This window comes from Anomaloglossus baeobatrachus, chromosome 6, assembly GCF_048569485.1.
Source record: "Anomaloglossus baeobatrachus isolate aAnoBae1 chromosome 6, aAnoBae1.hap1, whole genome shotgun sequence".
NCBI classification, from domain to species: domain Eukaryota; kingdom Metazoa; phylum Chordata; class Amphibia; order Anura; family Aromobatidae; genus Anomaloglossus; species Anomaloglossus baeobatrachus.
In genome coordinates this window covers 135521017-135535812 of record NC_134358.1, presented here as the reverse complement: position 1 = coordinate 135535812, position 14796 = coordinate 135521017, and the positions used below count along the sequence as shown (strand labels likewise).

Below are 14796 nucleotides of genomic sequence, written 5' to 3'. Positions count from 1 at the left end.
TGACACAGGTAGTTCATCTAAGTTTCAGCAACAATACTACAAGTGAGAGCACGCCACCTGCTTGCAACCAGAGATAAAATGAACTGAATCATATCACCAGTACCAGTCCAAGGAAGAAGGGAGTATTTAAGCATCAAGAGAGTAATAATCAGCAGCTGGGTGGAAGGTGTGATCCTGCTGGGTCCAAAAGGTGGAGATGAAAATCCAGCAGGAAAGCTACCTATTACAATGAATGCTAAAAGCAATAACAATAGATACTCAGGGAGCATTTTGCGTAGCCGAACGCTGTGACCTTCTATTGTCAGAAACCACATAACTGTCTGTTACCCGTGACAAACCCATGACACATAGCCTGTTATATACCTGTGTAATGTGCAGCACGTCCCTGGGCTGGGTGCTGTTGACCTATATGTGGTCCCTTACATGAGCATAGCCTGTTATATACCTGTGTAATGTGCAGCACGTCCCCGGGCTGAGAGCTGTGCTCTTATATATATCCTATCAACCGTGACACACCCATGACACATAGCCTGTTATATACCTGTGTAATGTGCAGCACGTCCCTGGGCTGGGTGCTGTTGACCGAGATATGTGGTCCTTTACATGAGCATAGCCTGTTATATACCTGTGTAATGTGCAGCACGTCCCTGGGCTGGGTGCTGTTGACCGAGATATGTGGTCCTTTACATGAGCATAGCCTGTTATATACCTGTGTAATGTGCAGCACGTCCCCGGGTATAAGTGCTGTGGACCGATATGTGGTCCCTTACATAAGTGTACCGCCCCCACGCTAGCGGCCGAGACGCTCGGATCCAGAGCCGCGGTGGCTCGAGGGGTCTCTGGATCCGGGGGGGTCCGAGTGGACACTCGAATTAAAAGAAGAGGGGGGGATATGTACAAGGGAGATAGAAAGTCTGTGACGCCACCCACGATGTGTGGTAATGTGAGGGACCACCACTGCCGTTGGGGAGCCTGGTGACGATGGTTTGGCAGCCTGATGTTTAACCCCTCCATGGGTAGGGGGTTTATGTCCCGGGGCCCGTTGGATGGTTGGCGTTTGGGTGCCGTGGGAGATAAGAACAGGGGTTTTCAGTGTACTCACTCAGTCCAGGAATAACAACACCAACAGCTTGTAAACCAGAATTCTGAGCACCACTACAGCTTGTAGGAAGCACGCTTGGGTCCGTGCCCTTGGTGTTGCTGTTAGCCTGTGGCCCTGTCCTTGGCACCTTTTTCTCTGTTTGGACCCTTGGGTATAAAACTCTTCGGGTTCCGCTCACCCGTGTGGCTAACAGTGTGAGCCTGCTCTCAGGGTTCAAGCGTAGGATTTCTTTGGACTGTATTGGGAAAGTCCTATCCCATCGGTACGCTAGTACCCCGATTTTGGAGCGGGTTGGGGATGAATCTTGAAGTCTTCACCCCCGTCGGGTAAATTACCGGAACGCGTGAAGCTACTTTCCACCCTAGGCTCCACGTACCCCGTCGTGCCCTGGCCCCTGCCCGGTGATAGCTCAAGGTCGCCGGCTGCCCTCCTCGGCTGTCCGTGCCCCTTGACACTATCCCCTGCGACTGGGGTTCCAGCTCCTACTAGGCCCAGACCAACGTCTGCCACCTAGTACTCATTAGCCCTGCTCCACCTGTGACCTCTCCACACGAGAGTAACTTCCACACCCCTTCAGCTCAACTGTCACTTTTCTCACTTTCCCCTCACCAACCCTCCATGTGAGCAGCCCTATTCCCTTCAGGCCCCCCAATGGTGTGTCTGGTGGGTAAAGTGTAAAGTGTTCCTAGGATTTTGATTGGCTAACCAAGGAGTGTGGTTACTGTGCAGAAGAGCAGATTGCACAATACCCTGTGACGACCTGATAGGCCAGGGCGTCACATGAGCATAGCCAGCTATATACCTGTGTAATGTGCAGTATGTCCTCGGGCTGGGTGCTGTGGACCTATGGAGAAGCGGGGACTATACGCACATCTATGCTTCACAGACTTCAGTGCTCTCGGATTGTCACTGACCATATGAAGAATTAGACAAAGCAGCCTCTGTTCCATGTACAGTGCCCTACCTTCGAGGGTTCAGTGAGATAATCATTGTGCTGCTCAGCCACATTCTTAATGGAGCAAGGCCACAAACACAAAATTTTAACAGGTGCGATCATTGCTCTGAGAGAAAACAGCCATGTATTTCTAATCCTAAATTCTGTCTTTATCATAAAGTACACAGGTTATATCATAAAAGGGGCTGTCTGTTGCTCGGAGAACCCCTCCTTGCATACTATAATACACCAATGTAAGATAAAACTAACATATACTCCCCTCCATTTCCAGCAATGTTGGTGCCAGGTTCCCCAGGCTTGTGTCACATTATTATACCATGTGACCCCTGCAGACAATCAGTGGCCAGTAATAGGCAGCAGCGCTGACACCTCCCCAGACGTCCGTTTGCAGAAAATACGTGGCACAACCATGTGACCCTAATAGCTGTGGAAAAGCGCCACTGTGGGAGGTATCTGATATTTTTAATTTACATTGGGGAATTTAGTATTCAAGAAGGCCTCTCCGAGTAGTGGACAGCCCCATTAATAATGTTACTTCTGAATTGACTAACAATTGTCTTTGGCAACAAATGATTGGTAACAAGACCTTCATATTGAATCTGTGAGGCTCTGTACTCACTGTATCATAACCTGGAGGATTGGCACGGGTGTGTCACGTGTGACAGACAGTCTTGTACTGTCCGGCAATAGAAGATCACAGCGTTTAACTGCGCAAAATGCTACCTGACTTTCTATTATTCCTGCTGTTAGTATTCAGTGTAGTAGGTATCTCTTCTGCTGGGTTTTCATCCATTTCCCTTTAGGACCCTGGGGAGCTCCTTTTCCCTTCAGCTGCTAATCATCTGTATTTCCCCTTGGTTTAAATACTCTCATTTTCCCTGGACTTGTGCTGGTGATATTCACTTCCTTCGCAAGCTCTGGATGCAAGCAGGTGGCTTGCAGTCATCAGTAGGATTGTTGCTGCACTTTGCTGAGCTTCTTCCTGCAACATCTGTAGATAAGTTGTTCATGTGCTTTTCCCTGTGTGTGCTCCCTGTGTCTTTAGTGTTTAGTGGGGTTGACGAAGAGCTGATCCCACCCATTTCCTATCTAGGGCCCAGCTCTTGGGTCATCCTAGGGTCAAGTATCTGCCTCAGTGCACAGGTGCAGAACCTAACTAGGGTGGTGAGGGACCCCAGGAGCCAGCGGTAGGTTTGGTCAGGAGTCACCATCTCCCCTTTTCCTAGACGCAGAGTTTCCCTTCCCTTTTGCTGTTTGCTTGGCACTTCCCCGTACCTAGCGTTAAAATGATCCTCTGATTCTTTATTGGGTCAGTCCAACCCACTTATACTATTTTATTACTAAAGTCAGTGTATGACATTATGTACAAGGCTCCTCATTGCTAAATCCTCTAGTTTATTGGAATCTCTTGTAGCCTGGTGTGCCAGCCTCTTCCCCAGTGCGGTGTGCCAGCCTCTTCCCCAGTGCGGTGTGCCAGCCTCTTCCCCAGTGCGGTGTGCCAGCCTCTTCCCCAGTGCGGTGTGCCAGCCTCTTCCCCAGTGCGGTGTGCCAGCCTCTTCCCCAGTGCAGTGTGCCAGCCTCTTCACCAGTGCGGTGTGCCAGCCTCTTCATCCGTGCGGTGTGCCAGCCTCTTCCTCAGTGCGGTGTGTCAGCCTCTTCCTCAGTGCGGTGTGCCAGCCTCATCCTCAGTGCGGTGTGCCAGCCTCTTCCCCAGTGCGGTGTGCCAGCCTCTTCCTCAGTTCGGTGTGCCAGCCTCTTCCCCAGTGCAATATGCCAGCCTCTTCCCCAGTGCGGTGTGCCAACCTCTTCCCCTGTGCGGTGTTCCAACCTCTTCCCCAGTGCAGTGTGCCAACCTCTTAACCAGGGCAGTGTGCCAGACTCATCCCCAGTGCAGTGTGCCAACTTCTTCCCGAGTGCAGTGTGTCAGCCTCTTCCCCAGTGCGGTGCGCCAGCCTCTTCCCCAGTGCAGTGTGCCAACCTCTTCACAAGTGCGGTGTGCCAGCCTCTTCCCCAGTGCGGTGTGCCAGCCTGTTCCCCAGTGCAGAGTTCCAGCCTCTTCCCCAGTACGGTGTGCCAACCTCTTCCCCAGTGCGGTGTGCCAACCTCTTCCCCAGTGCGGTGTGCCAATCTCTTCCCCAGTGCAGTGTGCCAGCCTCTTCCCCAGTGCGGTGTGCTAGCCTCTTCCCCAGTGCTGTGTGCCAGTCTCTTCCCCAGTGCTGTGTGCCAGTCTCTTCCCCAGTGCTGTGTGCCAGTCTCTTCCCCAGTGCTGTGTGCCAGCCTCTTACCCAGTACGGTGTGCCAGCCTCTTCCCCAGTGCGGTGTGCCAGCCTCTTCCCCAGTACGGTGAGCCAGCCTCTTTACCAGTGTGGTATGTCAACCTCTTTACCAGTGTGGTGTGGCAACCTCTTCCCCAGTGCAATGTGCCAGCCTATTCCCCAGTGCAGTGTGCCAGCCTCTTCCCCAGCACAGCAGGCTCCTTTAAAGCAGATTGAACCAAAGTCATATGATGAAAGATTCTTGATTAGATGAGATCTAAGGATAGGGTCAGATGTGATAACTTGTCCTCCTACTTCAGCTCCCTCATCCCTCTAATAACCTTGCTCGCTCTTCTCTGCACCCGCTCTAGTTCTGCTCTGTCCTTATACCCTGGAGCCCGACTATACTCAGTATTCTAAGTATGACCCCACTAGTGAATTTGTTCCCCTCAGGAGCATCTGACACGTCCGCCCCAGGGTCGGGGAACTCAGAACCGGGCTGGACTAGTCCGGTGACGTCAGCCATGGAGGGGTCCGGTTCCGTAACCCTGGCGGTGTCTTTTGGAGTAAATAATAAATGGGGGTTTAATGTGGCGCCCTGGACTAGCCAGGTCGTCACAGATAACACACAAACACCCCCACCCCCATTAGACAGGGACACCAGCCAAACAAAAAACCCTTGTTGCCTCCCTCCAGTGTCTGATGTCCACACCAGGTGGGGCGGAGCCAGGTGGTTGGCCCCACCCACCGAGGAGTTCACAGGCCTGGAGGCGGGAAAAGTGTCAGTTAGAAGTGAGGAGTGTAGAGATAGAGTTTGGAGTTTGAAGTGAGAGGAGCAAGCACTTGGGTGTCTGGGTTTGTGGCCCAGGCACTGACAGCAAGGTTGGCAGACGGTGGTGGCCGTCTGCAGGAGTGGTGAAGCAACGCGAAACCGTATGACCGGGGTCGGGCGTTGGCCCGCCGGTACCGACTGGGGAGCGAAGTGAAGCCAGCACACACAGGCAGGGCCATCGGACCCCGACCAGGCTTGGAGCTGCCGACAATAGTCAAATCCGAATGTGACCGGAACCCCAGGGGTTTCCTAACAACCAAAGACCCGATAGAAGGCAACCGCCCACACCGTGAGGGTATACACCTACCACCTAAGGCTAGAGACCCAAGGGCCAGCGCCTGTGGGCAAATGGGCTCCTCCGGTACCCAGACACTGGGGAACGGACTACCGTTGGGGATCCATAGTAGTCAAACGAGAACATCAAGGTGCAGGGAAAGACAGCCGCCATCACCTGTCCGGGGAGAGACACTGAAGCCGGCTGCGGGACCCGTCCATCCAGCCGTTTGGTTTACCGAGGACTTTGTGCATCTCTTACTGAGTGAGTACACCCGTGCCATCCGGCACCGCGCCGCGCTGTCCCTGCAACCCTGCACCTCACCAACCCTGCCTCCCCGTCACATCATCGGGCCCCGGGACCACCGACTCCTACCCACGGAGGGGGGAAACAACATCCCAGCTGCTCCCTACCATCGCTCCCGGGATCCCCGTCACCAGCAGCGGTGGTGCCCATCTTCACCACGACCCGTGGGTGGCGTCACGGACTGAATCCCCCAAACCAACCACCCTTTTCACTCACGGGCGAGGAGCGCTGCTCGAGTCCCCGGATCCGGCCCACCGCTCAAGCCACCAAGCAGCAGCCGCAGCAGCGCCGGACCCGAGCGTTAGCGAGAGCGCAGCAGCGGCGGCGTCCTCCCCGCCCGCGACATTAAATAAAATAAAAATAAAAAGAGTTTTTGTTGACTACGCCACTTGCGGTGTGCAGCCAGGTTATTTGGGGCCGCCGCTGCAGGTTTCTGCTGGGGCTCATGGAGTAATGCAGCCTGGTTGGTTAGAGCCCTCCGCAAGCAGGGACAGGCCCCAGCAGTGGATGATGGGGGTTGTAGTGAGGAAACAGTCTATGTGAGTGCACGCCGTCAAGGAAACAGTCCACACCAATAATGTAGTTTAACCTGCCTTTCTTTACTTTGCTGTGGTGGTACCTGAACCCGCGAGTGCCGGTCCCAGGTGTAACCGCTCCCCTTGTTCTCCGTGCCAGTTGTGACCTGGGTTGGCTGTCCTCCGTGCACACTTGTTGTTGATGGGCTCCCGTGGCCTAGAGCTACTTGGGAACCCCTCTGTTTCTCTTGGTCCTATTGAAGCAGCCTGGACTATTTAAGGGGTTCAGTCCCCGGTCCCCTCTTTGCTGCTGATGCTTCAGACTCTTTTGGTGGTGAAGAACCCTGGAGATTCCTTCACCTGGCAGAATTGACAATGTCCATTAAGGGTCTCACTGTCCTAGGGATTTGCACCCTGCCTTGTGCTGAGGTCTGTGAGCTCGGTTCCGTCCTACCACGGACATGCTGCGGTTCCTGGAGTCTCATACTTCCACAGGGGCCCACAGGTCCTGGAGTTCCCGGTTCCTCACCTCACGGTCCTCTCTCCTTTTCACAGCACTCCGTTCTCACTGCAGGTCTTTTTCTGTCTTTTTACTTTCTACTCCTTCCGGCTACTACTCCTCTCCTCCTCTCCTTTACTTCCTTCTTCACCTCATTTTCTGACTGACTTTCACAGACTCTCTCCTCAGACTCTCTCCTCAGACTGATTGACTGCACACCACTTCCTCCCGCCTTTTTCAACTGACCACTGGTCCCTCCCCCTCACTGGGTCTCTCCCTACAGGCTGGGTGGTAGTATCCAATCAGTGCCCTCCCTTTTTTACCTGTTACTATGCAGTCTCCCAGTTTTGGGGTTGTGTGTGTGGCCTGAAGGTGCTGGTGTGTTTACTCTGGGACGGATATTCCAGGGTTTAGATTTCCACTCATTACATTTGTGGCACCTGGTACCTCAGGGGTGCTACACGTCTATGCCTCTTTTAATGCATACCATTATTTTGTTAGCCTTGGCAGCAGCTGCCTGGCACCGGTCACTGAAGTTGAGTTTGCCGCCCCCCCATACACCCAAGTGTTTTCCAGTGACATTTTTACCATTTAGTACATAATTGTACATTTCTATTTCCTTGGCCCGAGTCTATAACCTTATATTTATTTGTGAAATTCCTATTTCTCAGCCCATTGTTTCCATTTATTATATTATACTCCATTTTTTTTTTACGTTATAGAGCCTTTTTACATTACATACACTACGAATGAAGAACACAAGAACAAGTACAGCTCAAGCATGTGAGGACCCCAAATGCTTAGATGAGGACCAATCATCAGTGAAAAGTGACTCGTTTTTGTTCTTGTTATTCCTGGTGATCTCCTGAGTGATCTATATTTCAGTTTTCTTTATATCCCCCATGTTTCCAGACATGTGGGCCCTTTTTACTTACTGCTTATTTCTTCTGTCTTTCTCAGGGCGCGTGTGTTAAGCCTGCTGTGTATTATTTCTCTGTGAGAACGCCCCCTGTTAAAGTCCATCAAAATTAGCATCAAATAAAAATGTCCAAATCTCTGGAAAATTAGAATGGATTTAAAATAAAACAAAGACTGGTGAGGGCTCATGTCTTAGAGATCAAAAGGATTGGCAGTCACAAATTGGACACCAGATCCTTCTCTTTCCTGACATCATGTGTCAGGGGCCCCTTTACATATGGGACCAGAATCAGACTGGCTACCGGAGAAATCTCCAGTAATAACAGGCCTGGCTGCGTTTAACTGCACTGAACTCTGGAGCTCTCACCTGAGCTCCGGAGTGCAGCCTGGACTGAACTGCGGGTTTCCAGGACTGAACTGCGAGTGTGACTGATTCCCCGGCAATTGCAGTTCAGTTCATGACAGCTGCGGACAGTCCAGGCTGCACTCCGGAGCTCAGGTGAGAGCAACGGAGTTCAATGCAGGTAACCGCAGCCATGACTGGTATTTCTGGCGGTACCTCCGGTAGCCAGTCCAACACTGTATGGGACTGTAGGATAAACCCATCTACATTGGGTAGTGGATGATGGGTGTCTTACAGGGGATGATGTGATGAAAGGTGAGTGTCCTATAGGGGATGTGATGAATGGTGAGTGTCCTATTGGGGATGATGGGTGTCCTAAAGTGAACAATGGGCGTCCTATAGTGGATAATAAGCGTCCTAGAGTAGATAATGAGCATCCTATAGTGAATGATGAGTGTCCTATAGGGGATGTCATGAAAGATGGGTGTCCTAAAGGGGATGGTGGGTGTTCTATAGTGTATAATAAGCATCCTACAGAGAATAATGAGCATCCTATAGTTGATAATGAGTGTCCTATAGTGGATAATAGGTGTCCCATAGGGGATGATGGGTGTTCTATAGTGGATGATGGGTGTCCTATAGTTAATAATGAGTGCCCTATAGTGGATAATGGGTGTCCTATAGTGGATAATGAGTCCCCTATAGTGGATAATGAGTCCCCTATAATGGATAATGAGTGCCCTATAGTGGATAATGAGTCCCCTATAATGGATAATGAGTCCCCTATAATGGATAATGAGTGCCCTATAGTGGATAATGAGTGCCCTATAGTGGATAATGAGCCTCCTATAGTGGATAATGAATGTCCTTTAGTGGATGATAGGTGTCCCATAGGGGATGATTGGTGTTCTATAGTGGATGATGGGTGTATTATAGTTAATAATGAGTGCCCTATAGTGGATAATGAGCGTCTCATAGTAGATAATGAGAGTCTTACAGTGGATGATAGGTGTCCTATAGAGGTGCTCAATGTCATAGTGGATATAATCAGCATCATATAGTGGATAATGAGAGTCCTATAGTGAATGAAGAGTCTTTAATAAGGAGTGCTCAATGTCAAAGTGGATGTTGGGTGTCCTAATGGGGATGCTCAATGTCATAGTGAATAATGACCATCCTAGAGTGTATGATGCATGACTAATTGGAGTGCTCAATGACAGTGAATGAAGAGCACTTTTATAGCATATGGTGAGCCTCCTTTAGTAGATTATGAGCATCCTTATAGGGATGTTGTGATGCATAATGAGCATCTTGTAGAGAGTGATGAATGACATAGTGAATGATGAGCATCCTATAGTGGATGATGATGGATGTAATGATGAATGATGAGCCTCCTATAGCATGAGCTTTCTAAAGTGGAAGATGAGCCTTCTATAGTTGTTGATGAGCCTCCTATAGTGGGTGAGCTTCCTATTGTTGCTGATAAGACTCCTATAGTTGATGATGAGCCTTCTATAGTGGATGATGAGCTTCCAATAGTGTATGATGAGCCTCATATAGTTAATGATGAGCCCCATATAGTGGATGATGAGCCTCCTATAGCAAATGATGAGCCTCCTATAGAGAATGATGAGCCTTCTATAGTGGATGATGAGTCTCCTATAGTGGATGATGAGCCTTCTATAGTGGATTATGAGCCTCCTATAGTGGATGATGAACCTCCTATAGTGGATGATGAGCCTTCTATAGTGGATGATGTGTCTCCTATAGTTGATGATGAGCCTCCTATAGTGGATGATGAGCCTCATATAGTTGATGATGAGCCTCCTATAGTGGATGATGAGCCTCATATAGTGGATGATGAGCCTCCTATAGTGTATGATGTGTCTCCTATAGTGGATAATGATCCTCCTATGGTGGATGATGAGCCTTCTATAGTGGATGATATCCCTTCTATAGTGGATGTTGAGCCTTCTAAAGTGGATGATGCGTCTCCTATAGTGGATGATAAGCCTTCTATAGTGGATGATGAGTCTCCTATAGTGGATGATGAGCCTTCTATAGTGGATTATGAGCCTCCTATAGTGGATGATGAGCCTTCTATAGCGGATAATGAGCCTTCTACAGTGGATGATGAACCGACTATAGTGGATGATGAGCCTTGTATAGTGGATGATGAGCCTTCTATAGTGGATGATGAGTCTCCTATAGTGGATGATGAACCTCCTATAGTGGATGATGAGCCTTCTATAGTGGATGATGAGCCTTGCATAGTGGATGATGAGCCTTCTATAGTGGATGATGTGTCTCCTATAGTGGATGATGTGTCTCCTATAGTGGATGATGAGCCTTCTATAGTGGATGATGAGCCTTCTATAGTGGATGATGTGTCTCCTATAGTGGATGAGTCTCCTATAGTGTATGATGTGTCTCCTATAGTGTATGATGAGCCTCCTATAGTGGATGATGTGTCTCCTATAGTGGATGATGAGCCTTCTATAGTGGATGATGAGTCTCCTATAGTGGATGATGAACCTCCTATAGTGGATGATGAGCCTTCTATAGTGGATGATGAGCCTTCTATAGTGGATGATGTGTCTCCTATAGTGGATGATGAGCCTTCTATAGTGGATGATGAGCCTTCTATAGTGGATGATGAGCCTCCTATAGTGGATGATGAGCCTCATATAGTGGATGATGAGCCTCCTATAGTGTATGATGTGTCTCCTATAGTGGATGATGATCCTCCTATGGTGGATGATGAGCTTTCTATAGTGGATGATGAGCCTTCTATAGTGGATGATGAGCCTCCTATAGTGTATGATGTGTCTCCTATAGTGGATGATGAGCCTTCTATAGTGTATGATGTGTCTCCTATAGTGGATAATGAGCCTTCTATAGTGGATAATGAGTCTCCTATAGTGGATGATGCCATTAGTGGATGATGAGCCTTCTATGGTGGATGATGCGCCTTCTATAGTGGATAATGAGTCTCCTATAGTGGATGATGCCATTAGTGGATGATGAGCCTTCTATGGTGGATGATGAGCCTTCTATAGTGGATAATGAGTCTCCTATAGTGGATGATGCCATTAGTGGATGATGAGCCTTCTATGGTGGATGATGAGCCTTCTATAGTGGATAATGAGTCTCCTATAGTGGATGATGCCATTAGTGGATGATGAGCCTTCTATGGTGGATGATGAGCCTTCTATAGTGGATAATGAGTCCCCTATAGTGGATGATGCCATTAGTGGATGATGAGCCTTCTATAGTGGATAATGAGTCTCCTATAGTGGATGATGCCATTAGTGGATGATGAGCCTTCTATGGTGGATGATGAGCCTTCTATAGTGGATGATGAGCCTTCTATAGTGGATGATGAGCCTTCTATGGTGGATGATGAGCCTTCTATGGTGGAAGATGCCATTAGTGGATGATGAGCCTTCTATGGTGGATGATGAGCCTTCTATAGTGTGTTGGGCGCTGCTTTTGTGAATGGCAGGACGCAGCAGTCTTTGTGGTCCCTCTATCCTCGTTTCACCTCTCTCCGCCTTGCTGCATCCCCTCCTCCTCCTCGGCTGGTGACGGGGAGGTAAGAAGAGAGGGAAGGGATGACCTCATCCCATCATTCGGGCCGGGTGGCTGCAGGGTGAGGTTGGCGCTCACGCAGACAGGCGGCGCTGTGCTCGGCCCGGCCCCGCTCTGCTCCGCCCGGCCGCGTTCTGCTCGGTCCGGCCCCGCCGCTGCTCTGTAAGGCGGAGGAGGCGGAGGGATCCGGGAGGAGGAGGGGACGAGGTCGGGGCCGGGCAGCGCCGCTGTCACATAATAAAGGAGGGATCTGCTCCTCCGTTCTCCCCTCGATTCATCGCTGCATTTTTGATTCTTTTTTATTTTTTCCTTTCCCCCCATCATGGCGGCGAAGTCAGACGGGATGCTGAAGATGAAGAAGAGCGACGTCGCCTTCACCCCCCTGCAGAACTCGGATCACTCGGGCTCCGTGCAGGGCTTGGTTTCGGGCTCGCACCCGGGCTCCGGTGCCGGGGATGGCGGCTGCTCGGACGGCAGCTCCCGCTGCTGCTGTAACAGAGTGTCCGGCGGCGCCGGGGGAGGCGGAGGGTCCCCGGCTCTGTGCCTGCGCCTGGCCCGGGAGCAGCAGCGCTACTCGGTGTGGGATTGCCTGTGGATCCTGGCCGCGGTGGCCGTGTACTTCGCCGATGTGGGCAGTGACATCTGGCTGTCCGTGGACTACTACCTGCGGGGCCAGCGCTGGTGGTTCGGGCTCACGCTGTTCTTCGTGGTGCTGGGTTCGCTGTCCGTGCAGGTGTTCAGCTTCAGGTGGTTCGTGCACGACTTCAGCACCGAGAACAGCGCCCAGTGCTCTCCTGTGGACGGCAAGACTGCGGCCGCGGCGCCGGGGGAGGCGGACGTGCGACCCTCCACCCCGCAGAGACAGGCGTCTACCGCCAGCAGCAAGCCCAACACCCCGGCCGGGAGCGGCGCCCGGGCCGGCACCAGCTCCGCGTCCTGCGCCTTCTGCATCTGGCTCCTGCAGTCATTCATCCATATCCTGCAGCTAGGACAGCTCTGGAGGTAAATACCGCTCCACTGGCATCTATAGGGTCCGGAGGAGCCGCGCACACGTGCTGACTCCAGAGCATGGGGTGGACTAATGTGTAGGGGGCTGTAGGCATTATGTATAGCTCATCCTGTGTGTGGGGGGCCCACCCTGTCTGAGGGGGGCTATACAAACTATATATGTTGGGGCTCAGCCTATGTAGGGGGCTATATATATATATATATATATATATATAAAAAAAAAAGTGGGGGCCACCTTTTATGTGTGGGGCTATATAAGCTATATAGCTATATATCTACCGTATGTGCTTACCCTGTATGTATATGGGGCGCCTATAGAAACTATGGACGTGCAGTCATCAGTGTATGGAAGTGTATAAATATGTAAGGGCTCACCCTTTCTGTGAGGGCTATAGAAACTATGTATATGTTGGGGCTGTAGTAGCTATAGACATGTGCTTACACTATACACATACATATATACGCACCCTGCATATGGAGTCTATAAGACCTACAGACACATGCAGAAACCTGAAACTGTATACATTATTTATATGTGCTTACCTTGTATGTGAATGTCTGTAGAAGGTATATACACACATCTATATACATATGTATATATACACACATCCATACACTCACCCAGTACATGGATGTCTGAAGAACATACAGAGGTGATTATCTCTGTATATGGAGGTCTATAAACCCTTTAGACACTCGCTGACACCAGTGTATTGGGAGGAGGTGTATATGTGTGTTATATATATATAACCTCACCCTGTATGTATAACCTATATATACCGTAAATATGTGTTCACCAATGTGTGCAGCAATCTGTGTAGTCTGCACAGCTGTTCCTGTATTTCGGGGTGCAGACCCTTTTGGTTTGTGAGCTTCGCGATCCACAGATCATACACGTGCTCACCTCTCTATATAGGGCTTAGTATACACAATGTATAATGACTCATCCCACTATATTGCGGTCTATAGCACCTCTTTACATGTACTCACCTCTGTATATAGGGGTCAGTATACACAATGTATAATGGCTCATCCCGCTATATTGGGGTCTATAGCACCTCTTTACATGTACTCACCTCTGTATATAGGGGTCAGTATACACAATGTATAATGACTCATCCCACTATATTGCGGTCTATAGCGCCTCTTTACATGTACTCATCTCTGTATATAGGGGTCAGTATACACAATGTATAATGGCTCATCCCGCTATATTGGGGTCTATAGCACCTCTTTACATGTACTCACCTCTGTATATAGGGGTCAGTATACACAATGTATAAAGGCTCATCCCGCAATATTGGGGTCTATAGCACCTCTTTACATGTACTCACCTCTGTATATAGGGGTCAGTATACACAATGTATAATGGCTTATCCCGCAATATTGGGGTCTATAGCACCTCTTTACATGTACTCACCTCTGTATATAGGGGTCAGTATACACAATGTATAATGGCTTATCCCGCAATATTGGGGTCTATAGCACCTCTTTACATGTACTCACCTCTGTATATAGGGGTCAGTATACACAATGTATAATGGCTCATCCCGCAATATTGGGGTCTATAGCACCTCTTTACTTGTACTCACTTCTGTGGAGTAATGGGGGCTTCTCCTCACGTATTGTAACCACTCTTTTGAAGGTCTCAAGCTTTACAATGTAATCTCCCAGGGGAGGAGGGATATTGTGATGTCACCCCTGTCTATATGGTCTTGTGGCCACACGTGGTCTTCACACTGCTTTCTGGTTACCTACTGCACATAATCAGACCATGCTCCCTCCCACACTGTGACCCTAAGGTGATCTGGGGGTGGAGCAGTGCCGTGTGATGGCCCGGCTGTGCTCCGCATTGTGGAGCCCCCCTCAGTGGGTGGAGGGCACTCTCTGGTTATAGCCCCTGGCTTGTGATGTGATGATGGTCAGTATTGCTATATATGTTCATTATTTGGATACCCAGTGGTCAGTTGTCCTTACATAGACCCTACCTTCAGGAGCCCCTCCACCAGCTGCCTATACAGCAGACCCCATACAATGTGGGGAGACCTGTAATCGGGAAGGGACGTCGTTTGACAACAGTCACTTGTGGGCGGCAGACATTGATCCGGGGCCGGGGTGCGGTGTGAGCCTCGCGTGTGTACTGTGGTGCAGGCAGCTTGTGTCTATAGGGGACTCCTGCACCTATAGGAGGCTTTGTG

At 50.1% G+C, this 14796-nt stretch overlaps 1 protein-coding gene across 1 annotated transcript in view; it reads left to right on the top strand.

Moving 5' to 3' along the window:
* The first annotated feature begins 11656 nt into the window (after positions 1 to 11656).
* The window catches only part of XKR4 (XK related 4), a 369005-nt gene continuing 365865 nt past the window's right edge, over positions 11657 to 14796 (top strand). The window contains exon 1 of the mRNA XM_075353266.1: positions 11657 to 12592. Coding sequence (XP_075209381.1) covers positions 11913 to 12592 — 680 coding nt within the window. The 5' untranslated portion in view covers positions 11657 to 11912. The remainder of the gene's footprint in view (positions 12593 to 14796) is intronic.